Here is a 21,585-nt window from a genome sequence, read left to right on the forward strand (position 1 = left end):
TATAACCGGGACTGTTCCTTACGAGTTCAGCATAATTCTCAGTAGAAGTACCCAATTTCCTGATATCTTTTGGGTTTTAATGTTTTAAATTACAAGAGGTATATTTTGTCTTGATCTCATCCTCTTTTGCAAGTGGATGGAAGAATGGTCCTTTCATTTAGCTCAGTACCTCTTCAGGGGTCTGAAATCTTAACACAGCCTTATCATTTGAGTCTGCGGGGTGTTTTAGATTTCTTTGTCGTCAAAATACTGATCTTTGAGTCTCAAGTACAGACTCCTTAAAGGGGTCAAGTCTTGCATAGAGAAAGACGGGCTCCTGCGTGCTGAGGTGGCCCCTCCTGGCTCTGAAACCATTGCTATACAATCAGGTAACCGTGTTAACTGTGAACTGGCCAGTGGTTTCCTGTGACTCAAGCTAACTAATAAATACGTGATTTTCCCAAATATGTGATAGAAAGGAAACAACCTGAATGAGAATTTTCAAAAGTGTCCCTTGAAACTTTTACACTTCTAGTAAGTGAAAAAATATAATTAATGAATTCTCTCATTCATCTAGATGTTTCCTGTGTCTTTGCTAGGACTCTATCACGGTCCATATCAGGAGCACTCAGGGGCCTATCGATGTTTATCTATGTGAAGTGGAGCAGAGCCACCCAAGCAGTAACGTGTCGGACAGTGTCGGCGCCTCTTCATCTGAAAGCAGACATCCAGAGCAGCCCGCCCCTGAGAAAGGTAAGTGCACCAGTCTTGTCATTAGGAAAAGGTAAGGTTTTAATGATTTTTAAAATAGATAGAGTTTTATAAATGAATATTATGGCCTTATAGGTATTTTTACTCTTCCTAGCTACAAAAACACGAGTTAAAAAATTACAAGGTAATTCTTAACTGTAGTTGAGACTGTTTCTGTGTAGTTTTGATAGCCGTGAAAACTTAGAATTGTAGTTGGTCCCAGAGTGTGGTCTCTGTAGAGAAGGCTGTTTGCATCCTCTGACCCGGCCTCTCAGGCACATGCTTGAGTTCTCGTTTATTCTTGTGGGACTCAAAGCATTAGCCTTATGCCGTTAACGTAAGAATATGCTTCTTGACCGAGGTCCTCCTATTTTTTTTTAAGCACTTGAATTGTATGTTCTATTACCTGTCTGCCTTTCATATCTTCACTTAGGAGGGTTTCTCTTGTGCTTGTTATGTTTCAGAAGAAAACCCTCCACAGCAAAGTGAAGAACTGCTTGAAGTGAGCAATTGATGGCATTTGAGGATTCGTGCATTGAGTCTTTTGGGGACATCCTGTGTGGATGAATTATGCATTAGATGTGATTCTCAGAGCAATAAATCATCCCAGACATTTTCTCAGTAGCAGCAGTAAGGCCAGGAGTACCTTCAAGTAGTTCACTACTTAGATAACTGGATAATTACGGTTTCTTCATTTGAAAACAACTCTTTTTATAATTATTCACTGCTTTTTGTCAGTGAAATAGACATCTTGCCTACTGAAATTACTAAATCACCCAGAGTATCACTGAAACAGACAGGCAGGCTGGATGGACAGTTCTCAGTGGACCTTGCCCTTTGCTGCATGGATCATGTGTCATTATCACAAAAGAAATTGCCTTACACGGGTTCATGTCTGCAATGGATGGGTGTACGCACGCATCTGGACATGATGTCTTTGTATATATTTGTATAATGTTTAGATCACTTATGAAGTACGTCGAAGTGAAACTTTTCACCTTTGTACAGCCAAAATAATGTATATATGGAAAGTAACAGACATATTCTCTAATTTCTGTGGTATCTATAACTTATTAGAATCCTCTGGATGAGGGTTAGAGGAGAGTTTTTCCCAAACTTCTACATGTAGAAGTATCATAAATATGCTATACATTTAAAGTTCATGGATTTAATGAAGGTATTTCAGTATGGTTTCCAGCGCTAAAATTGGACTTTAAGCTCCCTACAGAGTCATTGTGTCTGAACAGGCTGGTGGCATGCCCCAAGCTTTAGGGGCGAGTGTACAAATGCCATCAGGTCATGGTTTAATTCCTTGCAAGACATGAATTCAATCATGATGAGAATTGGAAAGTATTTTAACCTTTCTTGCAAGCAGGGTTTATATATGTTTCTGTATGCAGCCTTGCTCTTCAATCAAAGGGGATCTTTTACTTACGATGAGTTAGTGGTACCTGCCCTCTCTTCAGCTCCAGTCCCACGTTTCCAAGTACCTAGCTATTTCTACCTCATTGGGTAAGTCATTTACCACTCTGTGCCTCAGTTTACTCAGTAGTTTACCATTAGACTGTGAGCTCCTTGAGGGACTTTGTCTTAATCATTGTTAAACCCAGCGACGGGCACCACGCCTAGCACATAAAAAGTGCTCAGTAAATGTTTGAACAAATCAGTGAGTGAGTGAGTGAGTGAGTGAATGGTCAAATTAGACTAATAATCCTTGGCTTATATAACGTACAAGGGTTTTGTGTCGTTCAAATTCATATTTTAAACTTCTCTTACTTTTCAAAGAAAGAATTGAAGCAGCGTGAAATTAAGACCATGTGTAAAGAGTTGGCATAGGAATCAAAAATCAAAATACTGAAAAATAATGCTGAGCATTGAGGACTGGCACACCTCTGAGCTCCAGCGGCTTTTGCGGTCCTGTCCCTCTGCTGAGCTCCAGCCTCTCCCCTCCTCACAGACCGTGGCGGCTGCCTTTGTCGGCCCGGGACTGCTTGCCGTGCTGCTCCTCCTGGGCGCGTGTGGTGAACCTGAGAGTTCAGCAGAAGGGGTGTGTAGAGATCACGTGCTCCGTGCAGAGGTCCAGGCTCTGCCTTGTAGATTTGGCAGCTGTCGGTCATACGTGATGGCTTAAACATGAGAGTGGATGAGGTCACCTAATGAGAGGGTACAGCAGAAGAGGGAGAGGCGCGTTAACATTTATTTTAAGGGGAAATACGGAAGAAAAGGCTTTTCCTGAGAAGGAATAATGAGAGGAAGGGAAAATAAACAACTAAAGAAGGCGATGCCCCCAAAACCAACAAAGAAAGCAGGGCCACAGGTGATAGCATCGTTTCTAAGCAGCAGTTCCTTACTTGTGAAACGTGACAAATGTTCTACTTTGCAAATTGCTCTGAGAGTAAAATGAGATCATGTAAACGAAAGTCCTTTGTGAACTGTAGACGTGTTACATAAATGAATCTCTCTCCTGTCACTCCAACTTCTGGTGTTGGTTTCTTCTTTTTACAGCTGCTAAGGTACGCATCCCCAGAACTAGCGTCCAGGGTTCTTCCTCCCCCACTCTGCCCTGAACATCACTACCCATCTCTCTGTGCGTACAGGCGTACCTCATTTTATTGTGCTTCGCAGATGCTGTGATTTTTAAAAATTGAAGGTTTGTGGCCACCCTGTGTCCAGCAAATCTGTAGGCGCTATTTTCCCAGTAGCGTTTGCTCATTTCATGTCCCTGTGTCACCTTTTGGCAATTCTTGTAATATTTCAAATGTTTTCGTTATTATTATGTTTGTTATAAATATAAAACTTGAACAGATGAGGAGCTGCTTCTTATTGATGAACCAAGAAAGTGGTTTCTTGAGTTGGAATCTAATCCCGGTGAAGATGCTGTGAAGATTGTTGAAATGACAACAGAGGATTGAGAATATGACAAGATGTAGTTGAGAAAGCAGCATCAGGGTTTGAGAGGCTTGATGCCAATTTTGAAAGACGTTCTGCTGTGGGTAAAAGGCTAGCAAACAGCGTTGCAGGCTACAGAGAAATCATCCCTGAAAGGAGTCTACTTCATTGTTGTCTGACTTCAGGAAATTGCCACAGCCTTCGTCTACTAATCTAAAGCCATGTCTCCAGTCAGCTTTATTAAAAATGGTAGAGATACTTTATTAATCTCTGATGTCCGTCTCTCAGACCTCTGTCTACCAGTTAATTCTGAACGTGGAAGGGGAAGAGGGGTGTTACTTACCGGGAAAAGAAACCATAACAGACTTTGCACTGGGGCACCCATATTAGCAAGGATTAAATTCAGCTGCAAGTAGCAGAAAAACCCCAAAATAACAGCAGCTTAAGAAAGATACAAGTTCATCTGTCACATACAGGAAGCCTGCGGATAGTCCAGAGTTGGGGTGGCCTCCAAGGGGTCAGGGACCAAGTTTCCTTCCAGGTAGTTCTTCCTTCAGGCTTGGCTTCCATTTCCGAGTTCACTGCAAAGTCCAGGAGAGCTGCTGGAGCCCCAGCCGTTGTGTCTACATACTAGCCAGCAGGCAGGATGAAGAAAGAGAAGAAAGGTACACTTCTCCTTGAGGACACTTCCTGCAGTTCACTTCACTTTACATCCACTGGCCACAATTTAGCCACTTAGCTTTAGAAATGCAATCTTGGGTACGGGGACAGCCATGTGCCCAGCTAACACCTGGAGCTCTATTGCTGTTGAAGAAGAGTAGATACAGGGTGTGGTTAGACATTATTAGATCCTGTTCTCCTCCCCTCTGGGCAGGAAGATGACCCCTAGTGAGACCACATGACTAGTTCTAGCCAGTTGGCTATGAAAGGAAGTGACGTGTGAAAAGACTACATGAAGTTCTGCAGTAGCTCTTCCCACCCCAGTAACCAAGAAAGCCACAGGTTCTAGGTGATGCAGCTATAAGCTCCTGGAGTCTCCATCAGCCTGGATCCCCAAGAGACCGTGTGGAATTGCCCTGCCCATCTGCATGCAATGTGAAATGTGCCAAATCATCGGGATTTACTTGGAGCTAATTTGTTGCTGCAACATAAGCCAGCCTGTGCTAACTAGTATGTTTGGGGACGACTAGCAGTCTCTGCCACAAGTCAGTGAATGAAAGACTCAAAAACAGCCTCACACCAAACCAGTGTCATACCTTCAGCACACTCCCAGCTTGTCAGTTGCTTATGATCAATAAAATGGGAGTATTAATACATTTGTCAGCCGCTAGCGTCATGGGAGGCTAACACAAATTTGTGTAATGATTGCCATCTAGTGGAGAGTTCAGAGTTTCCAGATTTCTTCACTTATTTGCAATTAAGCAGATGCTGCTAGGGAATAGCATTGACTTTAAATTTACAGATCCCGTTCTTGCTGATAAAGTGAATTCACACTAGTTCTCACATAGAGGTCACAGCTGTTGAGATATCAGTATTATATTCTGGCTGTGTCCACGTCTGGATCATGTTCTCGCCATGGTCTAGTCTGCAGAGACCTTGAGTGTCTTCACTCCCCTCAACATCGCATTGGCCCATGACTTTGGATCTGTTGAGCAGGAAGTAGTAAATGCCTTAGATGTTTCAGTAAGACGTACGTGTTCCAAAGACGGTATGACAAACACTCTTAATACCAAGTACAGTATCAGGCAGGGTCCAGTAAGAAAACCGTGGTGGGTATCACATCAGAGGTGAGTTAATACAAGAAGGCTGAAGTAGCAAAAAAGGCCCTTGAGGTAACAGATATTAATAATTCAGGAAGCAGCTACCACCCCTAGGATAAAGTAGCATTCCCGTAATCCGGGAGCCCAGAGGAGAGGTCCTCACATCTCTGGAGGAGATGCCACACCAGTGCTCTGGTGGGGAAGGAGACACCCACCTAATGGTTAGTACTCAAACCTCTGATTGGGGTGGGACACAGGCATGCACGCCACTAAGGGGGTTACAGCCACTAGTGCTGGCACTCCTGAGGGGACACCATGGCCGGTGCTAGGGCTACCAAAGGGATCTGGAAAGTGGAGCCGCGCGGTCCTCTGTTGCTGCTGGGACACTGACAGGAGCTAGAAAAAGGAAGAAAGTCACTTCTGTCCTCTTCCTGCATTCCATTCTCCCACCACTGCCTACTTATCAGCACCCAGCTGGCCAGCAGGGGAGGATAGGCCACGGGGTTTGCAGGGCCCAGTCCCAGCGTGACAGAACAGAGCATAGAAGGGTGGGATGGATCTGAGAGAAAGGAAACACCCAGCACGTCCTTCCTACCCATAACGGCCGCATGGTGTAGGCAGCCCAACTCTGCCCTTCGCTAAGTATGACTTTAGAGAAATCACCCTGTTTTCCCACCTGTAGGCTAATTGTAAAATTCCATTATACAGTTGACACGAATAACACGGGTTCGACCTGCACAAGTCCAGTTATACGTGGACTTTTTTTTCAAAAACTACTCTAGGATCACACGATCCCAGGTTTGTGGAATCCACAGACGCGGAACCCGCGGGTACAGAGGAACTGCGAATAGGAGGACGGACTGTAAAATTAAATGTGGATTTTCAGCTGTTGCCAGGTGGGCGCCCCTAAGTCCCGCATTGTTCAAGGGGTAACTGTAGTTCTATCGTCTGTGATTCTAAATTGATTCCTGGGTCCAAGATGACCCTCAGTCCAAGTGGATGGCTGTGATGTGGGTTGTTTCTTGGAGATTTGCCTTCTGATGGTACATGTTGTAATACAGTTTGAACTGCATAAATGCAAACCAACCTCATTGGGAGCTGTCATCTCCCTTCCTCCTTCACCTCCACTCTTCTTTACTGTAGTGAAGATGAGGATATGCTGCAGTAATTCAAGGCTCTTACTCTCAAGGTTACCTTACATCCTCTCTGGCCTTTTGCCAGTGCACGAGCTGTGGGAAAAGCAGGTACCTGGTTCTCTATGTGTAGCCTGAAACTCTGGTGAGAGGAGGTAAAACCTTAGTCTTTTTAAAACCTGGGAGTGGTATCTACAAAGGTGGCCACTTCAACTGTTTACACTGCTCTGAAGTGTGGGCCCAGGAACGCAGCCCACAGGTCTGTAAGCTGAGCATGTTCCAACACAGAATCTCTCCACTCACGAACGGAGTGGTTATGCGGTTGGGCTGGAAAGCACTGCCCAGCATTTTTGCAGCATTTCAGTCCTGAAGCATAGGTTGCTGTGTAGGCAGAAAGAAAAGTAAATCACCCACCCTACATCAGATTGGTAACCGAGCTCCTTTGCACATTTCTTCTAGAATTTATTCTAGCTGCCCCAAAGGCAGCTGTTGTAATGGAAAAATAAAGAACATATGTGAAATTGATGGGGGGAAAATTATTTTCAGGTTTAACCAGAGTTCTGTGAGGCTTGTTTCCTTTAAGTGTCTTTCGTTTCCCATAATCAACTTATTTATAAAGAGAGATTCTATTTGAATTCCGAAGTGTAAGTTTTACTAATCTTTGTGTTCTGCTTTATTCCTCCAGAGTCAATCAGCCTCTTTTTGATCACGGTTTCTTTACGCTAAGAAATGTATGGATCTTCTGAAATCTGCCCCGATGGCATCCTTAACTTAAATGGGGTCGCATCAATGTTGGGAGTAGGGGGAAAAAAGAGCAGATAACATCACCAACGTGTTACGTGGTGCCTCGTTCAAGACAAATCTAAGAATCACAATGGATGTGAGTTGTTTTCAAACTTTTCATTATTTTTAAACTTTAGTTATAGAGGAATTATGTTGCTGTTAAAAGCTGAATATGGGATTTCCCTGGTGGTCCAGCGGTTAAGATTCTGCGCTGCCAATGCAGGGGGCCTGGGTTTGATCCCTAGTCAGGAAACTAAGATCACACATACCACAACTAAGCCCACACGCCACAACTACTGAGCCCGCATGCTCTAGATCCCTTGCACCACAACCAGAGAGCCCGTACGCCGAAACTAGAGAAGCCCGTGCACTGCAACAAAGAGCCCACATGCCACAACGAAGACCTAGCACAGCCGAAACAAATAAATAATAAATTTTTGTAAAAAGCTGAATATGACAGTAATGGGAAATTATAAGGCATATTAAGAAATTGATGTTCAGTAAGGATTAACTGCAAGCAAAGGTCTATAAAAGAGTGAACATAGCAGAGTCCTTTCTGAGACAAGCTCTGTTATAGGCGTTCGAAAGATAAAAACAAAGGGGACTTTCCTGGCAGTCCAGTGGTTAAGACTGAGCTTCCACTGCAGGGTGTGTGCGTTCGATCCCTGGTCGGGGAATTGAGAACCTGCATGCTGCACAGTGCAGCCAAAAAATTTTAATTAAAAAAAAATTAAAAAGAAACTCAAAACATGACATGGTCCTTGCCTTTACCCCCAGCAACAGGAGAGACCAGCAAACAAGTAACTACCACCCGGGAAACAGAGGAAGGGATGAGAATCGAGTGGCTGATGCATTTAAACTGGGACTTGAAGGATAGTTAGAGGTCCCCAGGCAGAGCAAGGCAAGAACATTCCAGATGAAGAAACAATATGTGCAAAGGCAGAGAGAGGTCAAAGGGCAGCGAGGATGACGTTTTAAATGTCCAGCACACACACAGATGTTTCCCAAACAATACTTTCCTCACTGCCTTGCAATGCACTCTTCCATGGATTCCATTTCACTTTTTAAAGACTTCATCAGTCACAAGCCACAGTTTGAAAAACACTGTGATAGAGCTTTCAGGGCTCTCCAGTTCCTGTAGGATAAAGGGTTGCCACTCTTCACCAGTCAGTGGTAAGGTCGGATTTGTATTTTAGAAAGACGACTGCACAGTAATCCTAGGGAAAACCACCTAGAGTCAGGAAGATTGGAATGTGTTCCTTCATTCATTCCACAAATGTACATTGTACATTGTGTCAGCGCTGGATATGCAAAGACAAACAGGCAGGGTCCCCACCTTCAAAGAGGGGGACGAAGGGGGCTTGAATCCTGGATCTTCCACTTAATAGCATAAGCCTATAAGTCCTTTACTTAACCTCTCTGAGCTCAGGGTGATTACCCATTAAGCGGTCAGTCTGAGAGAGGGAAACATGGTATCCAGCTTAAAATAAGTGTTCAGTAAATACCAGGTTTCTCCCTCTTGTGGTGGAGGGGGCTTGAGGAGAGAAGTGACTACTGGCAAGGAAAAAATATTTTTTTAAAGTTATTTTATTGAAGTATAGTTGATTTACAACATTGTGTTAATTTCTGCTGTACAGCAAAGTGATTCGGTTATACATGTATGTACATTCTTTTTCATATTCTTTTCCATGAGGCTTATCACAGGATATTGAATCGAGTTCCCTGGGCTATGTAGTAGAATACAGTTCCATTCTATATATAATAACTTGCAACTGCTTATCCCAAACTCCTAATCCATCCCTCCCCCTGGCAACCACAAGTCTGTTCTCTATGTCTTGTGAGTCTGTTTCTGTTTCATAGATAAGTTCATCTGTGTCATATTTTAGATTCCATATATGTGATATCATGTGGTATTTGTCTTTGTCTGTCTTAATATGATCATCTCTAGGTCCATCCATGTGGCTGCAAATGGCATCATTTCATTCTTTTTTATGACTGAGTAGTATTCCATTGTATATACGTACCACATCTTTATCCATTCATCTGTTGATGGATGTTTAGATTGAAACAAGATTGTTTTTATTTTCTGCTTCAGCCATTTTAGAAAATGTGTAGGTTATATTGAAGTTATAGACTAGGGTGTTTTGCTTTTAATAACTTTGATTAAATTTCCAAAAGTGGCTTGGAATTGCATTGGAACACAGATGTCTGTTTAGTTTGGGTTCCTGGTTTGGTCCTAGTATCCGATGGGAACTGGACTGGGGAGATGAAAAGGAGATATATCTACTACGTATCCAAAAAAGCAATCAAATGCTTAGGGTTGTTATATGAGGATTAAATGAGTTCATGTTTCTAAGTACTTACTTTTGAAGTATTTATAATGTACAGGGCTGGCACACAGTAAATACTATGTAAGTATTTGATAAATTTAAAAAAATCTAACAGAAATGAGGCTGATCCGAATTCTGCTTTGAGGCTGTAACTGAACAGATATTTATACTTTGAATTTTCTTCCATCCATCAGAGGGGCTTCTGACACGGTAGCGGGCACATTGCTGCTTCTAACGGACGCTTTTCTGACCCGTGTGCTAGCAGAGTGATGGATCAGGGAATCCAGAACATTCCAGCCTTCCATGATCAGATCGTTGTTGCAACGAAAGGTCCAGCTGCAGCCAAATGAGTTCCAACTCCCAGAGAAATAGATGGGGAGTCACGGATTTTATCTTCCATTAAGAAAGTGAGAAATTATAACACTTGAGCTGTTAATTTCCTAAGGTTGCCACAGTGCTGTTGTCTTCAGGACTAAGTGTCCAGAGGTCCTAGCTGTCCTCACCTGTGTATCAGCTCTGGGAAGCCCAAGAGGTGGAGAGCTTGGAGCCAGTTGTGGTTAATTAATACAGTCGGCTGTGACTGTTCTGTCCCCGAGGGCACGTGTTTGTGCGCTGAGCCTCCCGTGGCTGTCCTTGCAGTCCTGCCATGGAGAGGCAGCAGCTCCACAGTGTGGAGGCTTCTGATCATGCCCAGGGCTTTCTCAGTCCCGTTTGAAGTGTGTGCACGCAGCCCTCCTGGCCAGCCATTCTCCGGAGCAGGGAAAGCCATGGAGGCAGTGGCACTGTTTCAGATGTCTTGGTCCACAAGGTCTGGGAGGACCTGGCTGGATGCAAAGTAATCAGTGGACTGTCTTCAGAAATCTCCACAGAAAAACGTGCTCCTTTGGGGAAGGAGAACTATTCAGAGTAGACCTAGACCTGTTGTCAAGAAGGTGAGCTGATCGCCGATATTCTTAGGTCTGAATGGGGAGCCCATGAGTGGAAGGACGAGTAAGGACCTGAGAATGTCATTCTTCATCTCACTGCCAGTGACTCATGAGAGATGGTGGAGTTACGGAGCTGGCAGGATCGTGGGGTCCTGGGTGAAGTCGGGTCTGCCAGCCTGGACGTAAAGCAACAGGGCCGGAGGGCATGGTGGGGTAGGGTTTCATATCCAAGGGCCACAAGGCTGCTTGGGGCTTATAACACTGTCCTCTTGATAACGATGCAAAGCCAGCCTTTCCACAAAGCTGTTTCCATGCCTGGAATGGAGAATAAGACTGAAAACGTGGGATGGAGTGGTCAAATTTCATGAAGAAAATGATGAAAGGAAACGTCCCATTAAGAAGAGATGGTGCAGGACTTCCCTGGTAGCGCAGTAGGTAAGAATCCACCTGCCAATGCAGGGGACACAGGTTCAAGCCCTGGTCCGGGAAGATCTCACAGGCTGCGGAGCAACTGAGCCCATGCACCACAACTACTGAGCCTGTGCTCTAGAGCCCACGTGCCACAACTATTGAGCCCACGTGCCTAGAGCCTGTGCTCCACAACAAGAGAAGCCACCGCAGTGAGAAGCCTGCGCACCGCAAGGAAGAGTAGCCCCAACTTGCCACAGCTAGAGAAAGCCCCGCACAGCAACGAAGACCCAATGCAGCCATAAATAAATCCATTAAAAAAAGAAGAAGAAGAGATGGTGCAACTTTGGGCTCTGGGTAATTCTGAAGAGGAAAACATCCCTTTCTCAGTAATGTAAGGAGAAGACGTACTTCATGTTTTTAAAATAATTATTTTCAAGGAAATGAACACCAGACACCAGAATACATGAACACTCATCCTAGTGATTGTGTTCAGGCCATGTTAAGCTAATAATAACTTACAAATACATGGGAGTTAAAGCAGTATGAATTATACTGACTTGATCTCTTCCTTTTTTTTTTTTTTTTTTTTGTGGTACGCAGACCTCTAACTGTTGTGGTCCCTCCCGTTGCGGAGCACAGGCTTGGGACTCGCAGGCTCAGCGGCCATGGCTCATGGGCCCAGCCGCTTCGCGGCATGTGGGATCTTCCCGGACAGGGGCATGAACCCGTGTCCCCTGCATCGGCAGGCAGACTCTCAACCACTGCGCCACCAGGGAAGCCCTGATCTCTTCCTTTTATATCAGGAAAGGAATCTTCTTGGTTGGTCTGATGTGTCCATAAATCACATTAAGATGAAAACAGTCGTCATTTTGGTTCTTTGGTCTCAGCAGAGCTCTTGTTTCTCACAAAGGTGTGAATTTCAGTGATAGAATTTCCCAGTTCCTACAGGACAAACAGCTGTATGCAGTAGGGGCTGACTTTTATCTTGGTTTGAACCTTACTCTTTAAAACTTCACCATCCAGGGGCTTCCCTGGTGGTGCAGTGGTTAAGAATCCTCCTGCCAGTGCAGGGGACAGGGGTTCCAGCCCTGGGCTGGAAAGATCCCACATACCGCGGAGCAACTAAGCCCGTGCGCCACAACTACTGAGGCCCGCGTGCCTAGAGCCCGTGCTCCGCAACAAGAGAAGCCACCGCAATGAGAAGCCCATGCACCACGACAAAGAGTAGCCCCCGCTCGCCGCAACTAGAGAAAGCCCGCACACAGCAGCGAAGACCCAACGCAGCCAATAAAAAAATAAAACCTTCACCATCCAAACAGTAGCCACTGACCACATGGGGCTATGTAAATCTAAATTGTAATTAGTTTAAAATCAAATAAAATGGAATCAATTCTTGAGTCACACCAGCCACATCTCAAGGGCTCAGTGGTCACATGTGGCTGGCGTCTTGCATATTAGGCAGCCCAGAGATCATTTCTGTCACACAGTTCTAGTGAACAACGCTGCTATAAACTTTTATTATAGCACCCCCCCAAAAAGGTTAATAGACTGTAACTAAGCTTAACCAATTATATTTATTTAAATTGTTTAATCAAGAAATGTTTTATTGTCAAAGACTAATTACAGTCGTAATAATAAGAATAAAGTTATTAAAGCAGTTAAGCTGATTTATCTCGTGGTTTAGTTATCAATAAAGCGTTTTAGCATGAATTTTATAGTATCAACAAATATGGAATGCATATAAATGAAATATAAACTCAACACCTACCTTGCTGAAGCGCGATTGATTAGCAGCTGTGAGGCCTCAGGGTTTTGAGTATTCGCAGCCAGGTAAATCCAGCCCAGCACATGTGTCATGACCATTTCACTAAACTCACATTGTTTTTTAAATATCTACTCATTTTTCTTCAAACAAGAGGGAAAAAGAAATTATAGCATCCCTATGTATTATGAGCTGGAAAGAATGTAGATTAAAACTTTGAGAAACAGAACTTTGCCTATTCCTGTAAGTAAAACAAACCTGGTTAATACTTTCTCTTATCTATAATGGTATCTTTTATCTTTTCCCAGAATGTGTCACAGTCAATATAAAAGCACCAAGGAGCCAATTAACATTTGTGTGAGAAGAAACAGGACAAGTGCCACAATTGAAGACCTTGGGGCCTCTGAAATAAAAACATTTCTCTGACACTTTAACCAAAGTAAATATAAAGGGATTCAACATGATTATTAAAAAAATACATTTTACATGGATGTTATTGCATTATTCTAAGAGCAGTGTATGCTTGCAGCAAAAAATTTGGAAAATGCAGAGACACGCAAGAATCATCCACATTTCTTACTAGTTTTACTTCTATCCATCTATCTTTACACATATAGTTGAAACAGCCAAAATAAAATTTTCTATCAGAGTAATGAACTTTCAAACTCAAGGTTTGAAATGGAAAAGTTTTTTATCACTTTAATTATAATCTTATAAGAAAATGTTTTTAAAACTTTGTTAAGAAATATTTTTTGAACAAGGCCATAAATATCTTAATTGGCATCAATATCTCATTCTTCCAATATAAGTGGTTGCAGATATCAGACAGTCACCATTATCTGGGACAGTCTATAACCTAAGATGATATAAAATTCCATGTATTAAACTTTAGCCCTAGGGAAAAAATGAGAAGCCATTGTGAGGTAAGTATGAGAATATGGGATCAGTAACTGATGGGAAAGAGGTACAAGGAATGTTGGAAATTTTTTGTGGTGACAGAAATGTCCTCTATGTTGTATTCGTGGTGACGGTGTATACAATTGCTAAATGTAGCAACTGCATACAACTGCTAAAACTCATTGAACTGCACATTTAAGATCTGTGCGCTTTGTTGTTATTAATAACTTGATTTTTAAAAATTCTTAGCCTTTCTACAATTTATGATTTACTCCAAAGAAAATGAAATACTTGGGTTATACACTTAAAATATGTACAGGATCTGTATGCAGAAAATTACAAAATGCTGATGAAAAAAATCAAGACCTAAATAAAGCTTCGAATACTCTTCCTATATGGCAGGATTTGCACCTGGATTCTACCCAAGCCCAAGCAGGGGATAAAGGCAGATGAGTCAGCCACAGACCACATGCGAGGAGAGAAACCAGTCCTGGGAGACAGGCTCACGCTAACATTCACGGAGCTTGGAACCCATGCGTTGAACTGCTTTCCCATTTTGTAAGGTAGTTTTACATTTGTCTATTTCTTAACCTCTGGTTGACTTAGGAGGTAATGTCAAGAGAGTTAAAAATGTATTTGTACTGGTAAGAATGGCCATCATCAAAAAAATCTACAAACAACAAATGCTGGAGAGAGTGTGGAGAAAAGGGAACCCTCCTGCACTGCTGGTGGGAATGTAGATTGATATATGGATATCATGGACACCATGGATATATGTATATGTATAACTGATTCACTTTGCTGTACAGCAGAAACTAACACAACATTGTAAATCAGCTATACTCCAATAAAAATTAATTTAAAAACGTATTCGGGGTGGAAAAAATCAGACTTAGAAGAAAGATGGAAATGTTGCATAGTTAAAAGCCTTTAAAAATTTGTTTCCACTTAACATGGCAACTTAGTCAATCATGTAATCTGGTGAACAAGAGACAAGATTGTAATACTGACTTGTTATTTATAACAAGGCAATATATTGCTTAGGGCTTGTCAGCTTTCGAAGTAGCTGAACACCACGTCCAGTACTCTGCAAAATTCTTTCAGATCCTCTAAAGACAGCTTCAGTAGAAACGTCATCACAGGCCTACTCAGTTGTCTATAGACAGGCTCTCATTTCATTTTCCACTTTGAGAATATATTTACAATCCTTGCGAAGAATAATTCTTCTCTGTCGCACTGCAGTATTTAATTTGGTGCAGAAGGAAAATTGGGTTGCTGGTAAAAGTTGAATCTTGTTTGGACAGTGAATTGTAGCAATTTCAGCTACATCTAGATCTGCTGTGCTTTTATGAATCATTTTACATTTCATGACTGTTCTAATTATGATCTAGGCATAATAATGACTACTTTTATTGAGCCCTTGTCACGTGCCGGTCACTGGCGTAAGAGATATAAATAGTTGAATCTTCACATTATCTTGTCAGATAGGGATCATGACCCTCATTTTAGAAATGAGGGAGCTGGGGCTTGAGAGGCTAAGGTGCCCAGGACTACACTGGGCAGGGCTCCTCCCTGCCTAGGGCTACGCTGCTGGTTAACATGAGAACCAGGAGTTGGACCCGAGACAGCAGGATTCACAGTCCCAGACTCCCTCTAGAGACAGAGGTGACCCCCTTGCTAGGCTATGGGTTTTGAGGCTCTAACGTTCTTTTCGTTCATGCTGTAGCCGTGAGAAAATGTCTTAATTTTCGGACAGCTCTTTAGAAGTTGGGGCAAGTGTTCACTATCATTTTGTGACAACCATACTCCTACCTGGTTCCATTTCTTCGACTATTGATTAATTCTTTTTTCCCTTGACCAGTACATATGGGTATGAATACATACAGTATAATGATACCAGGTGAAAAGAGGCAATCTGACTAAAGCAGTAGGGCTGGTTGTTGAGTTTGGTGTCATAATTCACTAATAAGGCTATTTTAGCTGGGCAGTGAACCCCTGGAACTGTAGCTGAAAGTTTGTGTTAAAGTCTCATTCTATCTATCTATCTATCTCTATATATATATGTATATACCTATATATATATATATATATATATATAGTAACTGCTTAACTCTTGATTTCAGAAATCTGGAATATTTATTTTATATTCAATTAGGGAATTTGATTTGAGCTATTTTAAGCAGACTCACCTAAAATAATCTGTCACAAGAAATTTATTAAGTTATTAATACTTTGAAATATGACATTTTTACTTATTAGCACCTTACATTGTATTAACGTTCCAACATCTTATAAAAACATGCAATACAGGATTTAAAAAAAAAAGAGTTAAGGAAATTGGGGCAAAGGGCAAATAAGGGTAGAAAAAATAAATGAAACCAGGGGAGAGGTTAGTACACAGAATGCCTGCTGTAAAGTGTGTGTCATTTAGGGCATCTCATTTTAAAAATAAAACAGTACAGCTCACTTTCCAAAAAATGTGGCTCCTTGATCAGGAGTCTCCATCTTTTTTTTTTTTTTTTTCAGCAGTGGAACTTCCTGTCCTTTTTGATATGTTGTTCTTTCTACCCTGCCTTAGGAAATATTCCACTTGATTTTTGTCTTTTTTTTCTTTTGGTAAAAGGCAACCTTCCACAGCCGTTGAGCCAATGAAAAAATCACTTGAGCTTTTTTAAACAAGTGGTCATGAGGAGCATTTGAGGATTCATTTGTCAAGTTAGTTGGAACCTCTTATGTGGGCAAAGCTCATGTTTCCAATTTGGGACTCAGAGCAAGCTATCAGCTGTGTAGAATTCTCATAGCCGCTTGGCATCAGCCCTGAGACCGTGGTATCTTTAGCAGCTCACTGTGTAGGATGACGCCAACTGGATGAGTCGTCCCCGTGGAAAACAGCTCACTCAGCATATGTTTATGAAGCTGCAATTTGGCAGTAGTATCAAGACCTTTCTTCTAGAAATCGCTATGACCAGTACACACAGTGGAAAGATCTGAAAGAGAGGATTCAATTTTTCCGACTCTCCCTTTCCTGTGCAGATTATGGGGTATACACTACGTAAAACCACGACTTGCAAAGTGAAAGCATTGATAGCATTCTTTACTCAACATTTTAAGTAGATGAGTTGAAAATGATAAAGTGAAATGTAAACACCTCTATACAGAACTGCAAAACATTTTAGATAAAATGTGAAGTGTGTATTATTTTCACTTTGTGCCATTATAAATATGAAAAGAAATCATCAAATACACAAGGCAGAATTTTGAGGGCACAAATGAATGAATTCTCCCACATGCCCTATCTCGTATTTGCAGCAGCTACCCCTGAAATAGTTTATTATTGCCACAATAATGCTGTGTAACAACTTCCCTACCCACCCCCCACCCCCCAATCTCAGTGGCTTAAAATGTTAATAATTGAGCCTCAAGCTCACAGGTCTGTGGATTGGACAGTGTCGTTTAGGAACCCAGGCTGGAGGGATGGTGCTGGCCACCTGGTACAGGTAGAAACGTGCGATGCCTCTTAAACCCAAGGTTTCTGCCCATATCTATCGGCCAAAGCAGGTCATATGGCCAACCAAGCCCAACATCAATGGGGCAGGAAAATACATTTCCCCCATAGAGACTGATGGAAAGGGAGTGACTATTTGTTGGACAACTGTATGAAGAACCACATAGTAATTTGAAAAAGCAGAGTTTAATATAAAGAATTATTAACTATAGCAGGAGGTTGGAGTAACAGAGGATTGACTAAAGAGAAGTAAAGAAAATGCTAAAGAATACAGGAATAGCAGATACAAGGAGCAGTCATTCCACCTAGGACTGCGACAAGAGCCCAAGGTACAGACCCCACCCACCCCCAGTGCTGAGATCCAGATCCTACTGGAGGGGTAGGGCCAGCCTTGGCCCACTGGATAGCACAGAAGTCACTGTGGTGCTGTGGAACTCGCTGGAAATCTGCACTGGAATTGGTCAGAAATCACCCTCTTAGTTCCGGGGGAAGCTGTTCACAGGAGGTGTCTCACTAGAGGCTCTCTGCTACAGAACTGCCCAAGAGGGGCTGCCCGGGAAAGCTGCTGGCCACTAGGTGCTGCTGGCCACTGTGCGCTGTAGGAGCCACACTTTGGGGAAGCTGCACATGCTGCAGGAGCCTTGTGCTGGAGAAGCTGCAAAGTGCAGGAGCCTGCCCGGCACGCACACCAGAACCGGAAAGCAAAACCTGTTTCCTCCTGCAACCTCTCTCTAGCGCCCTCTACTGGCAAAGCTTAATATTGTGCCAGCTGGTAAAATATATTTAAATATTTTATTTATTTATTTATTTATGGCTGTGTTGCGTCTTCGTTTCTGCGCGAGGGCCCCCTCCAGTTGTGGCAAGCGGGGCCCACTCTTCATCGTGGTGCGCGGGCCTCTCACCGTCGTGGCCTCTCTTGTTGCGGAGCGCAGGCTCCAGACGCGCAGGCTCAGTAATTGTGGCTCACGGGCCCAGTTGCTCCGCGGCATGCGGGATCTTCCCAGACCAGGGCTCGAACCCGTGTCCCCTGCATCGGCAGGCAGACTCTCAACCACTGCGCCACCAGGGAAGCCCTATGTAAATATTTTTAAAGGGCCCAGAGGAGTTTTCACAGGGCAGGCAAAAAGGATGATTTTGAAGCTCACTCTGAACAGAACTGCTCTCTCTGTTGGACCCATGAGTCTCAAAGTGCCCTCCTCTGTTATCCCAGAAGCACCCGAGGGGCCTGTTAACAGTGCACATCCCTGGGCTCTGAGTGGAAGTGACACACTGAATTAGGGTGGAGGAAGGGAGACAGGGATCTGTATTTGAAAAATTCTACCCCAGCTATAGCTTTACATACATAAAGTTTAAGATGCAGGAGCTCCTTGAGGATGGACACATTTTTGATTGCCTGTTGTCTCCTTGGCTCTTAGCTCAGTATCTGCCACTTATTAGGTGTTGCTTTAGACAGGTTGATTCCTGGGTTGGGTGGTTGAGGGAACCGATTCAAACTTGATCAACTGTGATTGGCCGTAAGCCACACACCCAAACATACTTTAATGATGTTTGCTTGACAAGTCTGTCCCTTCACTATTGTTGGTGAAACCCAAAGACAGCATATCCTCACTAGAATGGCAGGTAATTTTTTTCCAAAGGGGGCTGCAACAGTATCTTCCATCCTATACGTTCTCCTACAATGTGACCTTGCCACCCCTCCATCAAGAGACAGGGTCTGTGTCCCCTGCCCTTGAATCTAGGCAGGCTTGTGACTTGCTTGTAACCAACAAGATGTAAAAAAGTGATGACGCATGGCTTCTGAGGCTAAATTAAAAAGGCAGTGCAGCTTCTTCCTTGTTCTCTGGGAAACTCACTTTTGGAGCAGAGTTTCCATGTAAGAAGTTTCCACGCCGTGAGGAAGCCCAAGTCACATGGAAAGGCCACACGTGGATTCTCCAACCAACAGCCCCATCTGAGGTTCCACCCAACAGCTAGATCGACCACCAGACATGTTAGTGGCCATCCCGTAGCTGCTGACTCACCTTTCCAGACGTCATGAGGCTCCAGAGCCATCCCACTACCTTGTTGAAATGCCTGATCGCAGAATCGGTGAGAGTAGTAAGTGGTTATTTTAATCTCATTTGAGGGGTGATTTGTTATGCAGCAACAGTAACTGCAACAAACTGTAGGGTTCTTCTGGGTCAGAGTCACCTGCCTGTCACCCTACAACCCATACGCACTGAAAGGCATGGACTTACATTTAAATCTTCCCTCTGGGCTCCCCTGGTGGCGCAGTGGTTGAGAGTCCGCCTGCCGATGCACGGGACACGGGTTCGTGCCCCGGTCTGGAAAGATCTCACATGCCGCGGAGTGGCTGGGTCCGTGAGCCATGGCCGCTGAGCCTGCGCGTCCGGAGCCTGTGCTCCGCAACGGGAGAGGCCACGACAGTGAGAGGCCCGCGTACCCCAAAAAAAAAAAACATCTTCCCTCTTACTACTGCTGTGGTCTCCCCTCCCTTCTGCTGAATGTCATTATGGAAGAGAAAGCCCAGTAATTCTAAACTTGCTGCACTGCCTAATGGTTCTATTTGAAATACTTAAGAGAAAACAATTTCAGAATTGTGTCACAGGTCTTGATACATTAGCAATATAAGGAGAACTTAATAAAGCAACATGAAAACCTAAACCAAGGTCATTTAAAATTACATTCCAATCTAAAAAGGAAAGTACTAAATAATTGTGCCATAGCGGTATCAGGAATTTGGTCAAGTAATCTTTATCAAGCCCCTCAGTTTGGAAAGTCCAATGGAATAATGATAAGAGGAAAGAATTGGGGATCTGCAAAGCCTAAGTTCAAAAATAAGTTCATCCCTCTATTGTCTTTGCAGCCTCGAACATGTTCCTTAACCTCTCTGACCTTCAGTTTCTTCATCTCTAAAGCAAGATTAGAGAATAACCTTCCTAGCCCACAGGACTGTTTCGCTGCTCAAGTGAGGGGGTAAGAGACGTGACAGCACTCTGTAAAGCTGTATGACACGAAGGACTCCTTCAGAAAAATGAGACAAAAATTAAACTGAAATTGAATCCAGGCAATTTAGGACAGTGTGGGGAAAAAATAAAGCAAAAACCAAAACCAGAAATCCTCTCGACATTTTCTTTCTTGAACAGCAGTGCTCCTAGCAGACACAGGTGTCCACTGGTATTGGTCATGGTAATAAGGGGAGGGGACTCTGATGGCAGCACCACTTCACTGCCCTTCCCCACAGATCCTGTTTATACCGGATGTTTCACTGCTTTGCTTTGAGCAAGTCCACCCTCTGCTGCTGAAGTGTTTCCTTCCCCCACTTTCACCACGAGCAGCAGCTATGTTTGCTTTGCAAAGACGCATTTCCAATTCCAATTCCTAAGATAAGCTGCCAGTCTTCTGTGGGTCTTGTACCTCTTTTTGGTTTTATGCCCCAACTGCAGCAGCCTAGCCCACGCTGCTCCTCCCTGAATTTAAAGCTAATGTTCTATTTTATACTTGCCTGTCAGAAAGGACCCTTAGAGACCGGCCAAGCCCACCATTTCACAAATAAGGAAACCGAGACCCAGCGGAGGAGCAGGCTCCCAGCCCAGTGTCACGACATCTTGCAGAACGGAGCTCCTCTTTCCAGAAATAGTTTCTCCCAGTTATTCCTGCCTTGAGCATGTGTTCCAGACTCGTGTATCCAGCTGCCACCTCGACATCTCCAGATGGGTGACTAAGAAGTTTCTTGAACTTAACTTGTCCAAGCAGAACTCCTGATTCCACGCACCGCCTCCAGTGGGTGCCTCCCCCAGTCTACCAAGCTCAGCTAGTTGCCCAGCTGCCCAGACCAAAACTCCAGGAGTATACTTAATATCTTTCTCTCGCTTCCCACACCCAGTTCACCAGCAAGTCCTAAGGCTCTACCCTCAAAACACATCCAGAATGTATCCATTTCTTCCCACTACGCTGACTAACAGTGAGCCTCCAACACCTCTTATTAAGCTTCTACGGGGGGGCACCTGACTAGATTCTCTGGCTGCACACGTGTTCTTCTTGAGCCTTTCCTCCACACAGTAGCCAGCGTGAAGTTTTCAAACCATAAATCAGATCACATTGCTCCACTACTCCCCGGGCTCCGACGGCTTCTCATCTCTCAATAAATCCCAACTTCTCACCATAGTCTATAAGATCCTACATAATGAATCCTGCCCACTCCCCTACTTCTTAGACCCCATCTCCTATTACTGTCCCCTTAACCCTCTCTATTCTAGGCCTTCCTGCTGTTCCTGGCACACACCAAGCTCATTCCTGCCCCTGGGCATTTGTACTTGCTGTTTCCGCCCCTGAAAGGCTCTTCACCCACATCTTGACCCACTTTATCTGGGTTCTGAGTGAACCGAGCTTGACCACTCTCTAGAAAAGAGTAAACCCCACCAGTCACTCCAACCCTTTATCCTGTTTTATTTTCTTTA

The 21,585-nt window shown here is 43.6% G+C and overlaps 1 protein-coding gene across 8 annotated transcripts in view; it reads left to right on the forward strand.

Annotated features, from left to right (window-relative positions):
• The window catches only part of E2F6 (E2F transcription factor 6), a 37,523-nt gene extending 17,317 nt beyond the window's left edge, over nucleotides 1-20,206 (forward strand). Inside the window, exons 6-13 of one of the 8 annotated variants that reach the window (XR_003002207.1) lie at nucleotides 579-732; nucleotides 2,130-2,241; nucleotides 6,161-6,274; nucleotides 7,197-7,391; nucleotides 9,819-10,031; nucleotides 13,032-13,162; nucleotides 14,023-14,183; nucleotides 19,992-20,206. Coding sequence is in view for 4 of the 8 variants with exons in the window: in XM_024737693.1 (XP_024593461.1) it covers nucleotides 579-732; nucleotides 2,130-2,241; nucleotides 3,235-3,241 (273 nt within the window). In the remaining 4 variants the exon portion in view is untranslated. Of the gene's footprint in view, nucleotides 1-578; nucleotides 733-1,193; nucleotides 3,882-6,160; nucleotides 6,275-7,196; nucleotides 7,392-9,818; nucleotides 10,032-13,031; nucleotides 13,163-14,022; nucleotides 14,184-16,243; nucleotides 17,933-19,991 lie in introns of those variants that run through there. The other 7 variants (XR_003002206.1, XR_003002208.1, XR_003002209.1 and 4 more) reach the window with 7 other exon arrangements.
• Nucleotides 20,207-21,585: the final 1,379 nt, after the last annotated feature.

Source organism: Neophocaena asiaeorientalis, unplaced genomic scaffold, assembly GCF_003031525.2.
Source record: "Neophocaena asiaeorientalis asiaeorientalis breed wild unplaced genomic scaffold, Neophocaena_asiaeorientalis_V1.1 scaffold396, whole genome shotgun sequence".
Classification (NCBI taxonomy): Eukaryota; Metazoa; Chordata; class Mammalia; order Artiodactyla; family Phocoenidae; genus Neophocaena; species Neophocaena asiaeorientalis.